This window comes from Meles meles, chromosome 10 (genome assembly GCF_922984935.1).
Source record: "Meles meles chromosome 10, mMelMel3.1 paternal haplotype, whole genome shotgun sequence".
Taxonomy (NCBI): Eukaryota; Metazoa; Chordata; class Mammalia; order Carnivora; family Mustelidae; genus Meles; species Meles meles.
The window spans coordinates 1,984,657-2,001,065 of record NC_060075.1 but is presented as its reverse complement, the minus strand read 5'-3'; the positions used below and the strand labels follow the sequence as shown (position 1 = coordinate 2,001,065).

The 16,409-nt window shown below is 40.5% G+C and overlaps 1 protein-coding gene across 9 annotated transcripts in view; it reads right to left on the bottom strand.

The window, feature by feature from the left end:
- The window catches only part of LMBR1 (limb development membrane protein 1), a 156,628-nt gene that overhangs the window by 63,290 nt on the left and 76,929 nt on the right, over positions 1-16,409 (bottom strand). For 8 of the 9 annotated variants that reach the window (XM_046021227.1, XM_046021228.1, XM_046021229.1 and 5 more), the window contains 2 exons: positions 848-974; positions 327-395 (listed from right to left, as the gene is read on the bottom strand). In XM_046021227.1, coding sequence (XP_045877183.1) covers positions 327-395; positions 848-974 — 196 coding nt within the window. Of the gene's footprint in view, positions 1-326; positions 396-847; positions 975-6,618; positions 6,697-16,409 lie in introns of all 9 variants that reach the window. The other variant, XM_046021232.1, reaches the window with a different exon arrangement.

Here is a 16,409-nt window from a genome sequence, read left to right as displayed (position 1 = left end):
AGACACGCTATGATGACTCGAGTAAAACTGGACACATGTGAAACAAAGACCCCAAACTCACCACACGGAATCACACGTTACTACTCAAAAGTGGAGTCTAATGCTGCAGTGAGTGTGTGCCGGTGTGTGCGTCTCTCTACAAGAGAGCCTTTCCTTAAAGAACAACACATGTGTTTTATTTCATGGCTTCAGTTTATCAAAATTTATCTTAACATAAAAAAAGTGAAGGGCCAACTTTAAAAACATTTCTTCAGGAAACCTTACTATAATGTTCTAAAACAAAGAACTCCATTCTCCCGTCAACAAGAAGCCAGAAAGATACTTACAGAGAAGTAACAAACATCCCATCAGAGATATACAGGAGTACAAATAGGGTAGGTAGAACTCCCAGAGATCTGCAAAGAAACGCACGTATGTTTTAGTAAGTCCAAAATACTGTACATTGAGATACAGGTTGACTATAAATTCTTTGATAAACATCGTAATTGTCTACTTGAATCTAAGCCATATAATTTCTAAATTATACAATAAAAAGATCTAAAATTGAAGAAAAGGAAATAACCCTTTTGCAAAACCTGTCTGGAGGAGAAAAAAAATCTCCATGGAATTTTACGAACAGAAACCAGCTAAGAAACAAACAAACAAAAAATCTTAAAAGCTGCTTGCTCATTCTGAATACAGCAAACACATGAACACTCATTTCTTCTCTTAAACATGTCTAAAGACTTGTTAACTCTGTAAATTAACAACAAGGGCTAACGACACAAAGAATTACTAAAACACTCAGGAAAGCGAGTGTGTCATTATACGGCCGCCCAGTTCAGGTCCCAGAGAGAAGCCAGCTTACCATACAAAGACTCCATGCTCGCCGCGTCCTTGTCAACGAGCGCCGAGGCTACCCACACTATCCCGAGGATAAGGAGCGCGAGAAGGACAAGCATGACCAGAGTTTCTAAAATGCGGGCTCGGATTCCCTGAAAGAGATAATGGAGATCTAACTGTATTTTATTTCATCTCATGATTAATTAGGTTTCTATCCATATGAAAGTACAAAGATTCTTTGGAAAGGGAGGAAATTTGTATTTATTCGCAAGATTAAAAAATTCCAGCTTTACAGTGTCAGGTTTAGACTGACTTTGCTTTACCAAATTATGTAGGATACCATCAAGCTTTAAAGAACCAAAAAAAAAAAAGTTCGTGAAAACATTTTTAAAACCATGTTTTAAAATGCAGGTTGATGAATTTTTGTCTGCAGTTCTATGTGAGGGCGTCAAGAATGACTAAGGTTGGCAGCCAAGCAGCCATCGGAGCGCTGGAGCCCGTGAGCGCACACAGCCCCGGTCCCAAGGCGCCAGCGCCGAGCCCCACTCCCACGGCCCCGGCACAGCTGCCGGCGCTCCGCTCCCCTCCATCCCCACAGGGACCAGTGCCCCCTCCCCTCCACCCCCAAAGCTGCCAGCGCCCCCTTTCCCCACCACCGCAGTGGCCAGCGTGCCCTGCTCCGCAGCCCAGGGACTCCCCAACCAAAGCCGGCAGCAGAAACGAAGACCAGGTGCAGCACTCGGCTAACAATTATGTACCACTTCTTCCTTCACATTCGAGAAAACCATCATTACTTCACGTGCCTGGAATATAATAAACCATCTTTACGCACAGTTTTGTTTTAGACATAAAACGAATTCTGATCTCAGGGCCAAACCAGAGGTCTTCTAAACCAAGCCAAACCAAGGCTTCTAAGCTTGAAACATTGAAACCTATTGGACAAGACAAACAAAATGAAGAAAAACAACTTTCTTATATTCCTGAAAAGTTACCAAATGACTGAATCCATACCTAAATTCAAAGATTCATATTGATGTTTTATACCCTAATGCACTAATGTACATCTAATACAACAAGCAAAATTAGAAATAAATCTATGTCTCTCAATAAACATCTCATGTAGTATTTCCTTCCACATTAAAAATAGTTAAAGTTGTGTCAGAAAGATCTAAAACACACACTTACTTCAATTTCGCCCTATATAATTTGCTAACTGGAGAGGCTGCACGTCAACCGCAGTGCGCGGTCAGACGGAGAGGAGAGCGCCGGGCCCGCACCCTGGCGGAGCAGCCCCAGCCCCAGCATGACAGGGTGCTGGAGGGGCCTGCTCTCCCAGGCCAGGCTTACCACCGAGCTGCCCGGGGCAGGTTCAAAGATGTCCTCAAATGTGGACTCAGCACACCTGAAGTGTTCACAGGAAGGGAGGCCAGCAGCCTGGAGTGAGAGATGCTTGTATTTTATTTAACACATCAGATCTGGCTGTAGTTACGACTCAAGTGAGACGAAACATGAAGTCCCCAAACGTGCTCCGGAAAAACCCACTGACTCGCCCAAAGAACTCTCCAACCTGCACTTCACAACCTTCAAGCCACTTAGGATACCAAAACATGACCGCCACCTTCTTTTTCTTTTCTCAAAGTAGGCGCCACACCCAGTGTGGGGCTTGAACTCAGAACTCTTGAGATGAAGGGTCACCTGCTCTATCAAGTTAGCCAGCCAGGTGGCCCAGGTAGCCACCTTTCAGTAGGAATTTCTTTTACCTTCCTTCCCTCTTTTTGAGCACCAGTCCTTTTTTGTAAGCAAGAATCTGATTACACGTCAAATATTATGTGAAGAGCTTCTAATGGATAAGAAAAATGGGTGCTCTGATACAGGACCCTGAGATCATGGCCTGAGCAGAAATCAAGCTGGATGCTTAAACAACTGAGTCACCCAGGAGCCCCTGGACTATCTTTTAAGGATGTCTGGATAGCACACACTCTTGGAAGACAGAGACGGTGTCTCTCTGAAGCCGAAGCAGGTCTGTTTCCCACAGAGCAAAGGGCAGGCAAGTCTGCTTGAAGCCCATGCGTGGGTTTCCCTAGGTCTGAGACTGCTCAGCTAAGACCTGAGCCCACAGCAGGAGTGGCGTCACCGGAGCCGCGTGCCCCCGTGAGGCTGGTGGGAGGAGGGCCTGTCCTGGGGAACAGGAGGCTCACGGCTTACTTGTTCTGAGTAATGAAGTCCTTCGTCTCTGATCCAGGAGTCTCGTGCCTACAACAACCGTGCAGGACCCCAGACTAACTGTCAGCTTGCGAGTACGGTAAAATCTCGGACCCTCTACAATTCTGGCAACTTTGGGTGACAAGGGGAGGCGGCTAACATGGTTTTCTAGAGAAGAACAAATAAGGGTCCCACAAGGTTGGGTTAAGGGCAATGAGAAGACTCCCAAGATCTAGTAATGAACGCTCTTACCCAAGCAGTAGGCAGGTGGGAGAAGTAAGGCCCCGCCGAGGACCTGATGAGCTGATGCTTCAGAGGAGGAGCTGTAGGCGGAGCTTGGGCACAGCCCCTTCTCCCAGACAGGAGGGTGTCGTCATGTTCCTGTAACACCGAGCCCTACAAGGCCAGCTATAAAAACTATGACTACAGGCAACTATTTTTCTTATATACTTTGTCCTTTCATGTATTTTCAAAATTTTATAGTGTGAATGTGCGTTACTTTAAGTAATATGAGAACAAATTAATGTTGTTTTTTTTTAAATTTTTTCCTAAAAGAATTACTTCCAAGAGATTGGCACCCAGAAAAATAACTTTTAAAATATCCAAGTTTAGTTTATGAGACAGTATAGGGAGCTAGTTCAGGACTCCAACTCCAGCAGCAAACTGCTTGGGTTCAAAGCCTGGTCCCATCACTGACCACCTGTGTAACACTGGGCAAACTGCTGAACCTCTGTGCAATTGTAAAATAGGTTTATCCCGACCTTATAATGGGGTCATTATAAGGATCAAATGAGTTAACATGAGTAACGTGCTTAGCCATTAGGCTGGGTGCTTAGTAGGTACAATATAAGGGTTAACTGTAATGGCTCAAATTGTTGCCTTTGTTTTTAAAATGTTCAAGGCTTTGGCGTTCACCTATCATTTGTGTTTCTGGATTAAATGTATTTCTCCTAGTGCCAGCTTATCACCTTCTTCCCATCTCTGTCACCTACTATTCACGGACCTCTAAGAAACAATCCCGAGTTCCTTGGTGATGTCAGCACCAGGTACACAAGCATTTCTTATCATTCCCTTGCCATGAAGGTTAACATACACGCTCCTAATGAACCTGAAATCCATGCTACCACAGCCCGGCACATGCACTAGCTCGACTCCCTCATCTCTCAGACCCAGACTGAGAGACCGCTGAGACTGCTCCGTATTTCTCTCCAATACCTCCAGTCCTCTAACCTACACTGTATCTTCATCATTATAACTGCCACTCTCCAGTCTCATTTTCACTTGCCTGTCCCCTATGCTGAACTGTGTATTTTAATGATACTTCAGTACCAATAATAATTCTAATATTCCTGGTCCCTTTGATTCCTACCAGACTACCTTAATTCTACTGGTGGCTCACTCCCTGAATTCTCAGTCCGATGAAAGAAATCTACAGAATCTTAAGAAACATGGGCTACCACATTCCAAAGTGGGCCTCTGCTGGTAAGTAGTGCCTACGTAAGCTGATCTCTAGCTGACTAACGATTCCCTCAATTTTTTAAATGTTTTCCATTCTCCTTGATCCTAAATCTCATCTCCTACTTTCTAGCAAATTGTAGCTGCCCTTACCTCTTCCTTAGTGGGTTATAACTGGAGAGACTGCACATCCCTCAGTTTCCTTTCCCTACCTCTGGTTTCTCCGTCTCTGTTCTTATTTCTTTCATTCTTTACATAAAGGAAAACACCTCAGATCCCTCTTCTCCCATGGCTCAGGCTTTGATGTTCATCATTTCAACATGCTGGATCAGTGCTCCTCAAACTTTGGCACACGTCAGCACTACCAAGGGGCTTGCCAGTCCCTGAGCACCAGCCCAAAGACACCTCAAGAGAGCGCATCTGATGAAGACACAGACAGACTGCTCCGTTCTTCTCCCAGGTGATCTTGCCTCTCCATTTAACCAACGATTCTGAAGTTTGTATCTTTCGTCCAAATCTCACCACTGAGACCAAGATCCATACATCTGAGCTGCCTCCTCCCCTCAAGTACCTCACAAGTACTTAAATTTAATTCTAAAGTCAGACTCACCACTTTACCCGCCAACCCGCTCCCTCCGCGTTAACGTAACCCAGCTGATGGCGCCCTTACCCACGGTGCTGTTTTTTCCAGATGCTGCAAACATCCCTGTCATCCCACCCTCCTGTGTGGGTGTACGCATGCGCGCGCACACACACACTCACACTTGGACCCTGATCTATTCAAACGCCAAGTCCTCCTGATTCTATTGTGTCATTACGACGAACTCTGTCCACTTGCTAACAGAAATACAGGCCAGCAACAGGGAAACAGGTGCATGAATGCAACAACAAATAAACATCAAGTCTCATTAGCACCACTTCTAAGCAAGTGAGCTGCCATACATAAATCCTTAAAGTTGGTCTTACTCTTTCTTCTGCTATTTAGATGGTGTACACAATAATTATAGATGAAGCAAATTATTTATGATTTAATAGCATACGAAAGTGCTGTCCAAAAGACCCTTCTGTGACGATGGAAAGGTTCTAGTCTATGTTATCCAGGAAGACAACAACTAGCCATGTGTGTTTATCAGGCACTTAAAATGTCGTTACTACGAATCAAGAACTAGTTTTTAATTTTATGTAATTTTAGTTCTTTTACATTTATACAGCCACACAAGGCTAGTGGTTATCATATTGGCCAGAGCAGATTATTAACCCCCTGCTGCTAACGAAATCTGATATAAGTTCTCTGTACTCTGAAGTACTTTCTGGTTATTTTTCTAAATTTAGCCTTGATATAAAATTATTTGAAAAACAGCTTCGTTAAAGTAACCTCATTTAACATGCTATTGCTCTACTTACTATTTCCATTAGCATTAATGTCAAAAAGAGAAAAATCTACTACTAAATTCAAAAACCACGTCCTTCTGTTTACATGAAGAAAAATTACATTCTCTCATTAAGAAAAATAGTTTTTTTTAAAGATTTTATTTATTTATTTGACAGAGAGAGATCACAAGTAGGCAGAGAGGCAGGCAGAGAGAGAGAGAGAGGGAAGCAGGCTCCCTGCTGAGCAGAGACCCCAATGCAGGACTCGATCCCACGACCCTGAGATCATGACCTGAGCCGAAGGCAGTGGCTTAACCCACTGAGCCACCCAGGCGCCCAAGAAAAATAGTTTTTAAAATGCAGCCTACGTGTGACCTGTCTGACAGTGATATTAAGGTTCAAGACCCAAACACTTATTCCCATACAGTGACAAATTAAGTCCTCAAATAAATCTTTTTGTTAATAAAAAAATTATATGTGAACAGTTTTTCTAAAAAGAAACAAGCTATATAATTCCAAAAAGGTGACTTTTTCTATTTCAGATATTGAATAATATCAAGAAGAAATGTCTAAAATGTACACTCACATGCTTAGCAGTCATATAAGAATCATTTAACAAAAAAAGACCTCTGCAGTCAAATCATATAAATTTTTCAAAATTTACTATCAATATTTCTTTTGAAAACTAGTAAATAACTCACAAAAAGAAATCTCACTTTCACTTATCAGTCTAAGTACAAAAGAGTGAACGAGCAATATTACACTTACAGAAAAGGCTGCCACAGAGCCAGTCATCAAATTTGCTGGATAGGATTACGCCTGTTTGTGAAATACTCAGGATGACGGCTGTAGGAAGAAATCACTGTTATTCTGACTCAGTCCACTAGGAGGCCAGGACAGTTAAGTTCTCCTTTTAACTGTATTCTTTTTTTTTTTATTAAATGAGGTAAAAATCAGCCCAACTTGAAATCACTGAAGTGTCCCATTTATGAACTTTAGCAACACCAATAGAAAAACATAAATTCTTCCATTAAATGCAACGTGGCAGCCTTTTTTAATCGTCAACAACTTTAGGACAGAGAGAGGAGGGGTAATGGGGCTATAAACAACCGGAGACTTCATCTGTTAATTCAGAATTGACCGGCTCCTACAAGTGTCAAAAATACATAAACTACAATTACCACCTTTCTTGAGATCATAAAAGTATTACAAAGCCTAAAAAGTATAGGCTTTGTGGCATTTAATGTGTGAGACTTTTAAACTTTTGTATGTGATTCTGTCTGCAAAGTAATGAAAGCATTGAGAGAGCTTTTATCGCTACCATTAATCACCAGCAGGACAGCATATAAGCAAAAAAATATGCCTACTGCTCATTTTTCCATTAAGAGTCAGAATCAGGAGCTAGGAAGCCCCAAGGGGAAGGTTCCTATCAACTCTATTCTTGCATATGCTGAGCTAAAAGATGGGCCAGATGTCATAGTAACTTACTGAAATACCCTGCAAATAACGAAGTGGCAGAACATTGTCAGAGAGGAAGAAGGTTTCCACTGTTCATCTTAAAAAGTAAGTCTCCTGAATATAAGATCACCTACTATAAGAACTTGAACTTACCAACAGCTGTGCCTCTTTCAAGTACTTTTGGATGTTTATACTATGTCATGCACTATTAAGATCTCAGAAACTCTGTAATATTTTTATCCCCAATATGAATACTTATTTTAATCCCATCCAAAAACCATGAACCTAAGTTACTTTAATGAAACTCCACCTTTTTATTAAAATTATAGTTCAACAAGCACTCAAAAGTACTAGTTAAAAACAGCGTTGAAACTGAGTACTTTATTTTCACTAACAAAACACTATAGTGTTTTTTAAGAAAAGCAAGCTATATAATTACACTAGTTTCACATCAATATTATTTTGAAAATTACAACTATCAAAACATGATAAAAGGTTAAATTGAATAGACTAGTAAAAACTATATGTGGACAGAGATTTCTTTTAAGATTTAAATAAGCACGAAATAGGTAAAAGTTTAAAACATTAAAATAGTTATCACTGCTTTTAGAACTTCTTGTGCTTGTCAATTGCACACTTAATTGCTCTGTGCAGAGGATCAATGAAGTGACAATGACGATATATATACAAAAGCTCTAACAATAAGCTGACATGTTTCTGTGGTGACGAACATTTAAAAAAGATTTTGCCTGGACATCTTGACCTCTCAGAAGGTATGTAAACACCATGTTATATACTACGGCTCCACCCATCAGGAAAGCCTGGGAAAATTTTCTACATTTACAGAACATTTAAAATAAATATCAAGCCACTGTTCATTTAACAAAAAGAGTCCCTTAGTAACACTAAGGTAAGGTTTGCTCAGCATGCCATCAAGACTGCACCAAACATATATGCCGTCATCTGGGAAGATCGATAGAAACACTAACGAGGAACAGAAAATAAAGGCAGGTATTAATTATTCTAAACCATGAAGAAAGCTACAAACAGGCATTGGTAGAGTGTCAAACATTTCCCCACTTCGCTCCCAAGGTAATCATTAAGCGTTTGAACAAAAAAAGTTTTGGTCCCAAGGCAAAGAAAACAGCTTTATAGAAAGCTTTGTTAAACTACAGTGAAATATTTCTTAATATATTCTGTACTAAATGTAATCTATTTAAGATAGAAAAATTAAAACTATAAGATGTTCAAGTTATTAAAATTTGACAAAAAGAATATATTTTAGGATAAGTTAAAATAAAAACACTATCACTGCCCATTCATTGAACTAAGATGTTCATTGTATTTAAATTTATGAGAAACTTCCCATGATGTTAGACAAACAAAAACCCTCGAGACCCGGATGCTGGCTCAGTCTGTTGTGTCTGCCTTCAGCTCAGGTCAGGATCCCAGGGTCCTGGGATTGAGGCCTGCATCGGCCTCCCTGCTCAGCGAGGAGCCTGCTTCTCACTCTCTGCCTCTGCCTGCCGCTCTGCCTGCTTGTGATCTCTCTCTCTCTCTCTCTGACAAATAAATAAAATCTTAAAAAAAAAAAAAAAAAACAACTGCAAAGACCTTATATTAAAATTTAAAAACATAATTCTAAATTCGGGGGAAAACTTTCGCAGTATACTACACTAGATTATCAGAACAACGTCATGGTCAGCCAGTGAAAACCTTTCGTTCTGCTTCTTTTCCAATAATCTTCAGAATCAGTCTCACAGAAGAGAAGAGATGGGAACTGACACCTACCAAGCTCCTACCAGTTGCTTTACACGTGCTCCCTGAATCTTCACGATAAATCGGAAGGTAAACTGTACTGCTCACCTCCCAGAAAGTCAACCCATCGGCCTCCGGCCGCCCGTCGCAGTGAGTGAGCCGGTGCTCCCTGCGACCTCCGGTCTGTCCGCTTTCAGAGCCTGTGCTTCCCACCTCCTCACACAGCCCAAAAATGAGACCCCAAAGACGAACTGATGTGGAAACAGGGAGGGGGGGAGAATGCTTACAACATACTTAAGACAAACCTCTAATACAGTACAAGAAATAAAGCAAAACACATAAAAGCTTCTTTTACTAGAACATTAATGTTCAATTCCATAATAGCAAACTCATGCTGAGGTCAAATCCTCAGTCCCATAAGGAACTTTTAATACAAGAGAAGTCAGTATCTTACTATTTGTTTCATAAAACACCCACGCATAAACCCCAACAGACACAACAAAACAAAGATTGGTAGGGTTTTGATCACATGACTACAGCACAACGTACAAAATATCGAAGTGCAGAACGTGACAGAGAGTGCCGCCGCGTCATTCAGATGTAGCATCTCATTGCGTATGTGGCAAAGGGGACATTACACGAGAGCACTAAGAATTCCAAAACAGGACACAAAGCTTAGGGCTGTCTGCCCTCACTCCCTTATCTGGGTTGGGCCCATCTCTCCCTCATTTCCACATCTCCCCCAGCTCTCAATAATAGCGGCTTTGGGGACGCCTGGGTGGCTCAGTGGGTTAAGCCTCTGCCTTCCGCTCAGGTCATGATCCCAGGGTCCAGGGATTGAGCCCCACATTGGGCTCCCTGCTCCACAGGGGGCCTGTCCCTCCCCACCCCGCCCCCGCCCTGCCTGCCTCTCTGCCTACTTGAGATTTCTGTCAAATAAATAGATAAAATCTTAAAAGAAAAAAAAAGCAGCATTGGGTGGACAGGTGTGCATGCAGGTGTATTTTACAGTTTCCCACTGAAAACCAATAAACTGACATTTCAGTTTTGCATATGAGCTTCGATTTGGGTGATGTGAGCCCATCACCAAGAAAAATAGCCTTTCACACCCTCCCCCCCCCCCGTTTGTAAACGCCTCCAGCCTGTCCACAAAACACCTGTCCACAAAACACCAGTGCCTATTCCCCCCACCTTGCAGGAACATCACGTAACTACCCGCGCACCCATGTGGCCCTCCCAACGGCACCCAAACTTCCACAGCAACCGGGCCAAATGTAACCACTAATTTGACCTGCCACGTTCGTCATTTATTTCCTCTTATTTTTGACTGTGGAAACACACACGTAACACAAAGCTGACCACGTTGACGCGTACAGTTGTACAGCGTCCAATACATTCACTCACGCTGCGCCGCCGTCACCATCACTGGCCGCCGCAGAGCTCCCCACACCCGCCCACTGCACCCCCGCACCCGGGGACAGCGGCTCCCACCCCGTCCTGCCCCGGCACCCAGCCCCACGAACCGTCTCCACGAACCGGACGGCTCGCCGGGTGTCAGCCCGCCGCCCTCCGCGTACCGCTCTCACGGCTCGCCCGGGCTGCAGCGGGGCCGACCGTCTTTGATTTTAAGACGAAATAACGCTCCGTTGTAGAAGCGCGCTACTCCTCCTTATCTGTTCATCCCCTGCTGGGCACTTGGGTTGTTTCCACCTTTGGCGATTCTAGATGATGCCGCCGGGAAAAGGCGTGTAAGGACGTGTGAGCAGAGAGGACGACGGCGGCGGACCCGGGCCGACCGGGGCAGAGGGGAGGGCTGGAGGTCGGGCGCAGCAGGGGATGCGGAGCCGGGCGGGCACCTGCGGCGCGCAGCTGGCATATGGAGCGTTCCGCTCAGTTGTACGCCGGAAACCGAGTATTACTCTGTTGTTAACTAACTAGAACTGGAATAAAACGCTCATAAAGAATAAAGGAGTATCTGTGAGTTCTCGCTTTCCATTCTTTTGTGTATGTGCCCCGAAGTGGAACCGCTGGATCATGAACAGGAATCCTATTTCAGTTCCTTGAGCAACCACCACACTGTTTCCCACAGCGTCTCCACACCTTACATTCGCACCAACAGTGTTCGAGCATCTCATTGCTGCTACATCCTTACCAATACCCGTTATTGTCTGGGGTTTTCGCACTTGTTGTTAGCCGCCAGCCCAGTGCATGGGAAGAAATACCTCACTGCGGTTTTAATTTACATTTCCCCCAAAACTGGTACTGTTGAGGTCTTTCATGTGCTTATTGGCCACATATACGTTTTCTTTGGAGACACGTCTATCCCAGTCCTCTGCCCCTTTTTTATTTGATAGAGTAAGTCCCATCACCATGTTCTTCAAAACTGCTTTGGCCATTCTTGGCTCTCTGTAAGAATTTTACTATCTGCTTATCACATTCTTTAAGATAACCAGTTAGAATTTTTTTAGATTGCACTGATTCTAAAAAATAATTTGAGAACTGTTATTCTTACCACATAAAGAAAGCCTAAACACAGAACAACCTATCCATTTATTTAAGTCTCCTGTATCATCTTTCAATGAGATTTTTTTGTTTCCATATATTATTTCCATAAAGATTCTACATATCATTTGTATGATTTATTTCAAAATACCTTATGCTATATTGCTACTATAAAATTTTTAATTAGATTTTCTTTGTTATTTATTAATGTTTCTATATTAATTTTCTATTTTAATCTATATTAATTTTTTCTATGTTAATCTTATATCCAGGTTCCTTGATAAATTTTCTTATTTGAATTAATAATTTACTCTTAGATTCCATGGGGTTTTTCAACAGACAATATCACCTGTTAATAATATTTTGTTAACCTTTCAATTTTTCCTTTTCTTGTCTAACTGTACTATTAGTAACTCCATTACAGTGTTATTATTAGAAATAAAGGATTTCAGATGGCATCCCAATTTTAAAGTAAATACTTTCTACATTTTACCATTAGGTACAATGCCAGTTACGGACTTCGATTTGCTATCCATTATCAAGTGAAGAACGTTTGCTCAAATTCTTAGTTTGCTTTTTAACCATGAATAAGTTATTGATTTTGCTAAATGTGTTTTGTGTCTCTTTGGAGGCGCTCAAATGATTTTTTTTCTCATTTACTTTCCTAATATGAATTACAGCCATAGATTTTCTAATGTGAAGCCAATCCTGCATACCTGAAATAAAATTTTCTTTGATGATGATTTTTTGCATATATGGCTGAATTCAGCTTAATATTTTTTGATTCACAAGTATTCACAAATAAAAAGGCCTATAGTGATCCTTTCTTATACAATCCTTGTCTACTTTCAGTATCAAGATTCTATCAGCCCCATAAAACTGTGAGTGTTCCATCTTCAAATCTCTGAACAAATCTGTATGAAACTGAAGTTATCTATGCTTTGACTTCTGGTAAAAATATCCTATAAACTGTCTGAACTTGATTTTTTTAAATCAGAATGACTGTAGAACTTTCATTTCTGGCAATATTGAGAATAAGATATGCTTAATTTCCTCTGCCAAAGTGTCTGAAATGCTAGAGCAAATATTTTTAAATCTCCCTGAAATCTTTTCTTTGTCGATTTATTCTGAGCAATACACTGAGTCTGGTAACCTCACAGTGTTGGCTTTTCCAGATGTCAGGTCATTTTCTGAATTCCTACTCATCTTTATATTTAAAGAGTTTTTTCCCTCCTGGTTCTCTTTATCACCTCCTGACTCTGGTGACAGCAGGACTACTAAGTGGAACTAGAAAGTAGATCTTAGACATGCAGGATCTGGTTCTGAGTGACGGTCTCAGTTGAGCCTGTATCTTGGTAGACACTTGTAAGTATTAACTGGACACTCTGCCACCAGAACCCCCATTTTCTATGTCAGCTTACAGTCAGTATTACAGCTGCTTGCTAACTGCAGCTCCCCTCTGAGTACCCTGGTCCTTTCTGTTCCTCACATCCTTTACCAGCAGAGCCAGATGGTTTGAATTTTTGTTAAGACCAGGTCAAAGAAGAATGTGAAAAACACAGATACACTTAGATAACTGGAAATGATGAAATCAATTTGCTAATAGATGCAAAACTAGATAGTATCCTATGGGACAACATAATAAAATGTTGGGAGCTATCTTTTATATAGAAATCAATTCTATCAGACAAACTCATTTTCATTGCTCTTACTTTCCTACAAGTTAGCTCTAGCCCTAAAGAGATGTACAACAGCCAAGTCAATAGAAAATCAAGCAAAGGTACACACCACCACAGTCTTCCACACAAAGCCTAGGACTCCACTGACAAAACACCCAGGAACTCCTTTGCCCATTTCCAAGTCTTGGACAACTGCTCCTGGCACCGGAAAATTGATGTATGCAAAATAAATTATTAAAGCAAAAAGGATATAAAATATATGTTCAAACTAATTATAATCACACAGTACTACAAATACAAATATTGACGGGTACTTTGGAATGATATAAAGTGTAATGTCAGATTAATTGGCTTCCTATGAAATTTTTAAAATTAAAACTAAAATATTAATGAAAAAACAACAGAAGTCAAGATACACAAACAAAATCATCAGCCTCATGAGTATGCTTCATGTGAGCCCGATAAGACACAGGAAAAGTAAACATTCAGGATCCTACAATACAGATGCATTCAAGAAGGATTTGTACATTTGCAGAAATCATCCTGGATCTTGAGGATTTATGAACATCAGACTGGAAAAGATCTTCTTTGAACAGTAAGGCCATGAGTGGCTAAAACGTTTACAAAGCTAAAGAGGAGAGGCCAAAAGAGAAGACTGGGCCTCCATATTTGCTGACAAAATCAGAGCCATTTCCAGCAGAGACCACAAAACCTCCCAATCTGGAAAAAGGCCAAAGAATGTCCCCAAATTAACAATTAGCAAATTAATAATGTATTTCAGATAAAGGGTAGAGAGAAAGGAGGAATCAGGGAGATTGGTTCAAGATGATGGATCATCACAAAAGACAGGAAAAATATGTAACAAATAATCAATCAATTAATCTGCACCATCCCTAGCAGCTGCAACACCACCAAGCACAGAGTAACTCACTGAATGAATTATGCTAGAAGACAAGACTGCCATCAGTAGACTACTAATGTTAAGAAATCCCTAAATGATAGAAAGTAGATGGTATCAAAACTACAGAGAAATTATAGACTAAAAACGGGGGAAATAAATTCTAAGAGCCATAAGCTTCTAGTCAAAAAGTCCTGGGCGCCTGGGTGGCTCAGTTGGTTGAGCGACTGCCTTCAGCTCGGGTTACCATCCTGGAGTCCCCGATACTCCGCACTGGGCTCCGTGCTCAGCAGTGGGTCTGCTTCTCCTTCTGACCTTCCTCCTATCATGCTTGCTCACTCTTATTCTCTCTCTCTCAAATAAATAAAATCTTCTATTCAAAAATTACAAAAATTATAGATAAGAAATACAGGAAAATCAGAACACAATAAAATATTTAAAAATAATAGATGAGTAATATTCTTATATAAATTGCCTTAGAATAACTTAATAATACAGAGAAAAATTAATTCAGATTCATTCTTTTAAACACCTCACAAAATTAACTACATAGATTAAAGTATCAGATCGTTGTAAAAACTCACAGAAAAGGGTAGCTAAAATAAAAAAGACTACATTATTCATTCTTGGCTTTGAGGGATGATAACACTTAATGAACTAAACCAATATCAAATTACTAAGAAAGAATGTAATTTTAAAATGTACAAAAGCTAGGACAAAATGAAACCAGGTTTTATTTAGGCCTGTTTAAGTAACATTTATTGTCAAGTCCTGAATCACACAATTAATTTAAAGGCAATTAAACAGCACATGTCATCGTTAAATAGGACCAGGTCAAAAACATATATGAATATGAATCTTGAATTATATTAAATGAACTTTCTAAAGCGAACTTTAATTATACATTTATATAAGCCATTTTTAACTAAAATTTATTTAGAAGTATTACACATTAAGTTAAAATGACAAAGTGATACATAATGCTTTGAAACGACTTTTATTCTAATTTCTTATCTCAGGGGGTTTCCCAGCAGGTATTAAATAATTAAAATTATTTAAATTAAATTTTAAATTTAAATTTAAATTTTTAATTTTTAATTTAAATTAAATTATTAAATTAAAACTGAAGCCCAACCCCTAGGAGGTAAAGGCCTGTGGAGGAACTCTCAGGGAGACTTCGGTCCAGAATGAAGGCTCACAGTACAGTCTTCCCCTATCAGTGGGCAAAGGGTGTGAGTGTGTGAGAAAGAGAGAGAGAGAGAGAGAGAGTGTGAGTGTGAGTATGTGTGTGTGTGTGTGTGTGAGAAATGAGGAGGCCCCTTTGCTAAAGGCTTTTGCCGGGGCCTCAGTTCCATCTCCTCACTTCTATGCACCTGTGACTCTCTGTCACCGAGTAACGACCTCGCTGTCCTGACCAGCGCAGCCAGGGCACCACCTACTCACTAACTCACATCACCTACTCACTCCACACCATTCAGGTGTTGTGGTACCTGTTCAGTTTGGTCTTCGGAGATTTTCCTGCTTTCCTGGAACTTATCTATGCATTTAATTATAGAGGGATTGGTTATACAGTTAAATTTTTGGCTTGCTTCTTCTATTTAACAACATAAGAAAATTCCTGAGTTGACATCAAACATCATATAACTAGATCCAAACAAAGTCTTATATATAAAATATATAGACTAAAATTTCTCTATGCATTACAACTTATAGTATTTTTTAAACTCTTAACATCTCGAATTTTTTAAAAAACTATCTTTTATAACCTTCATATTTTATTTCTACATATTTAAGTAAGAAAAGATTTCAGGCAGTTCTTTGCAAATGTTTCTCAATAAATAACACTCCAGGCCCAAGTCGTCTATTTTTAATACATAAAAAGCCAAATTAGATAAAATTATTATTCCGTTTCCTCTGGTTAGCATTAATTTTGAAGTTCCAGGCCATCTTAATGTGCAGTACAGAATTTTTAATGAGGCAAATATCTTTACCACAACCCGGTGAGGATTTACGTGGTGGGTCTACAGAATCATGATTTTTCTCATCATTAGTTTTATGCTCTTTATCCACGTTGCACTTAAACCTCAGTGCCCCTTAGATTCATGGTATTTAAGCAATCATTCATTATAGCACTAAATGACTAAGAATTTTTTAAAAAGAAAACACACAATGCTCAAAACCGCCACTGTGGTTTGCGAGGTTCACCTGGGCGATCCGCCAGTCGAGTCCTGGAACCATGAGCACGCTCCCTGGATCTCCTCCAA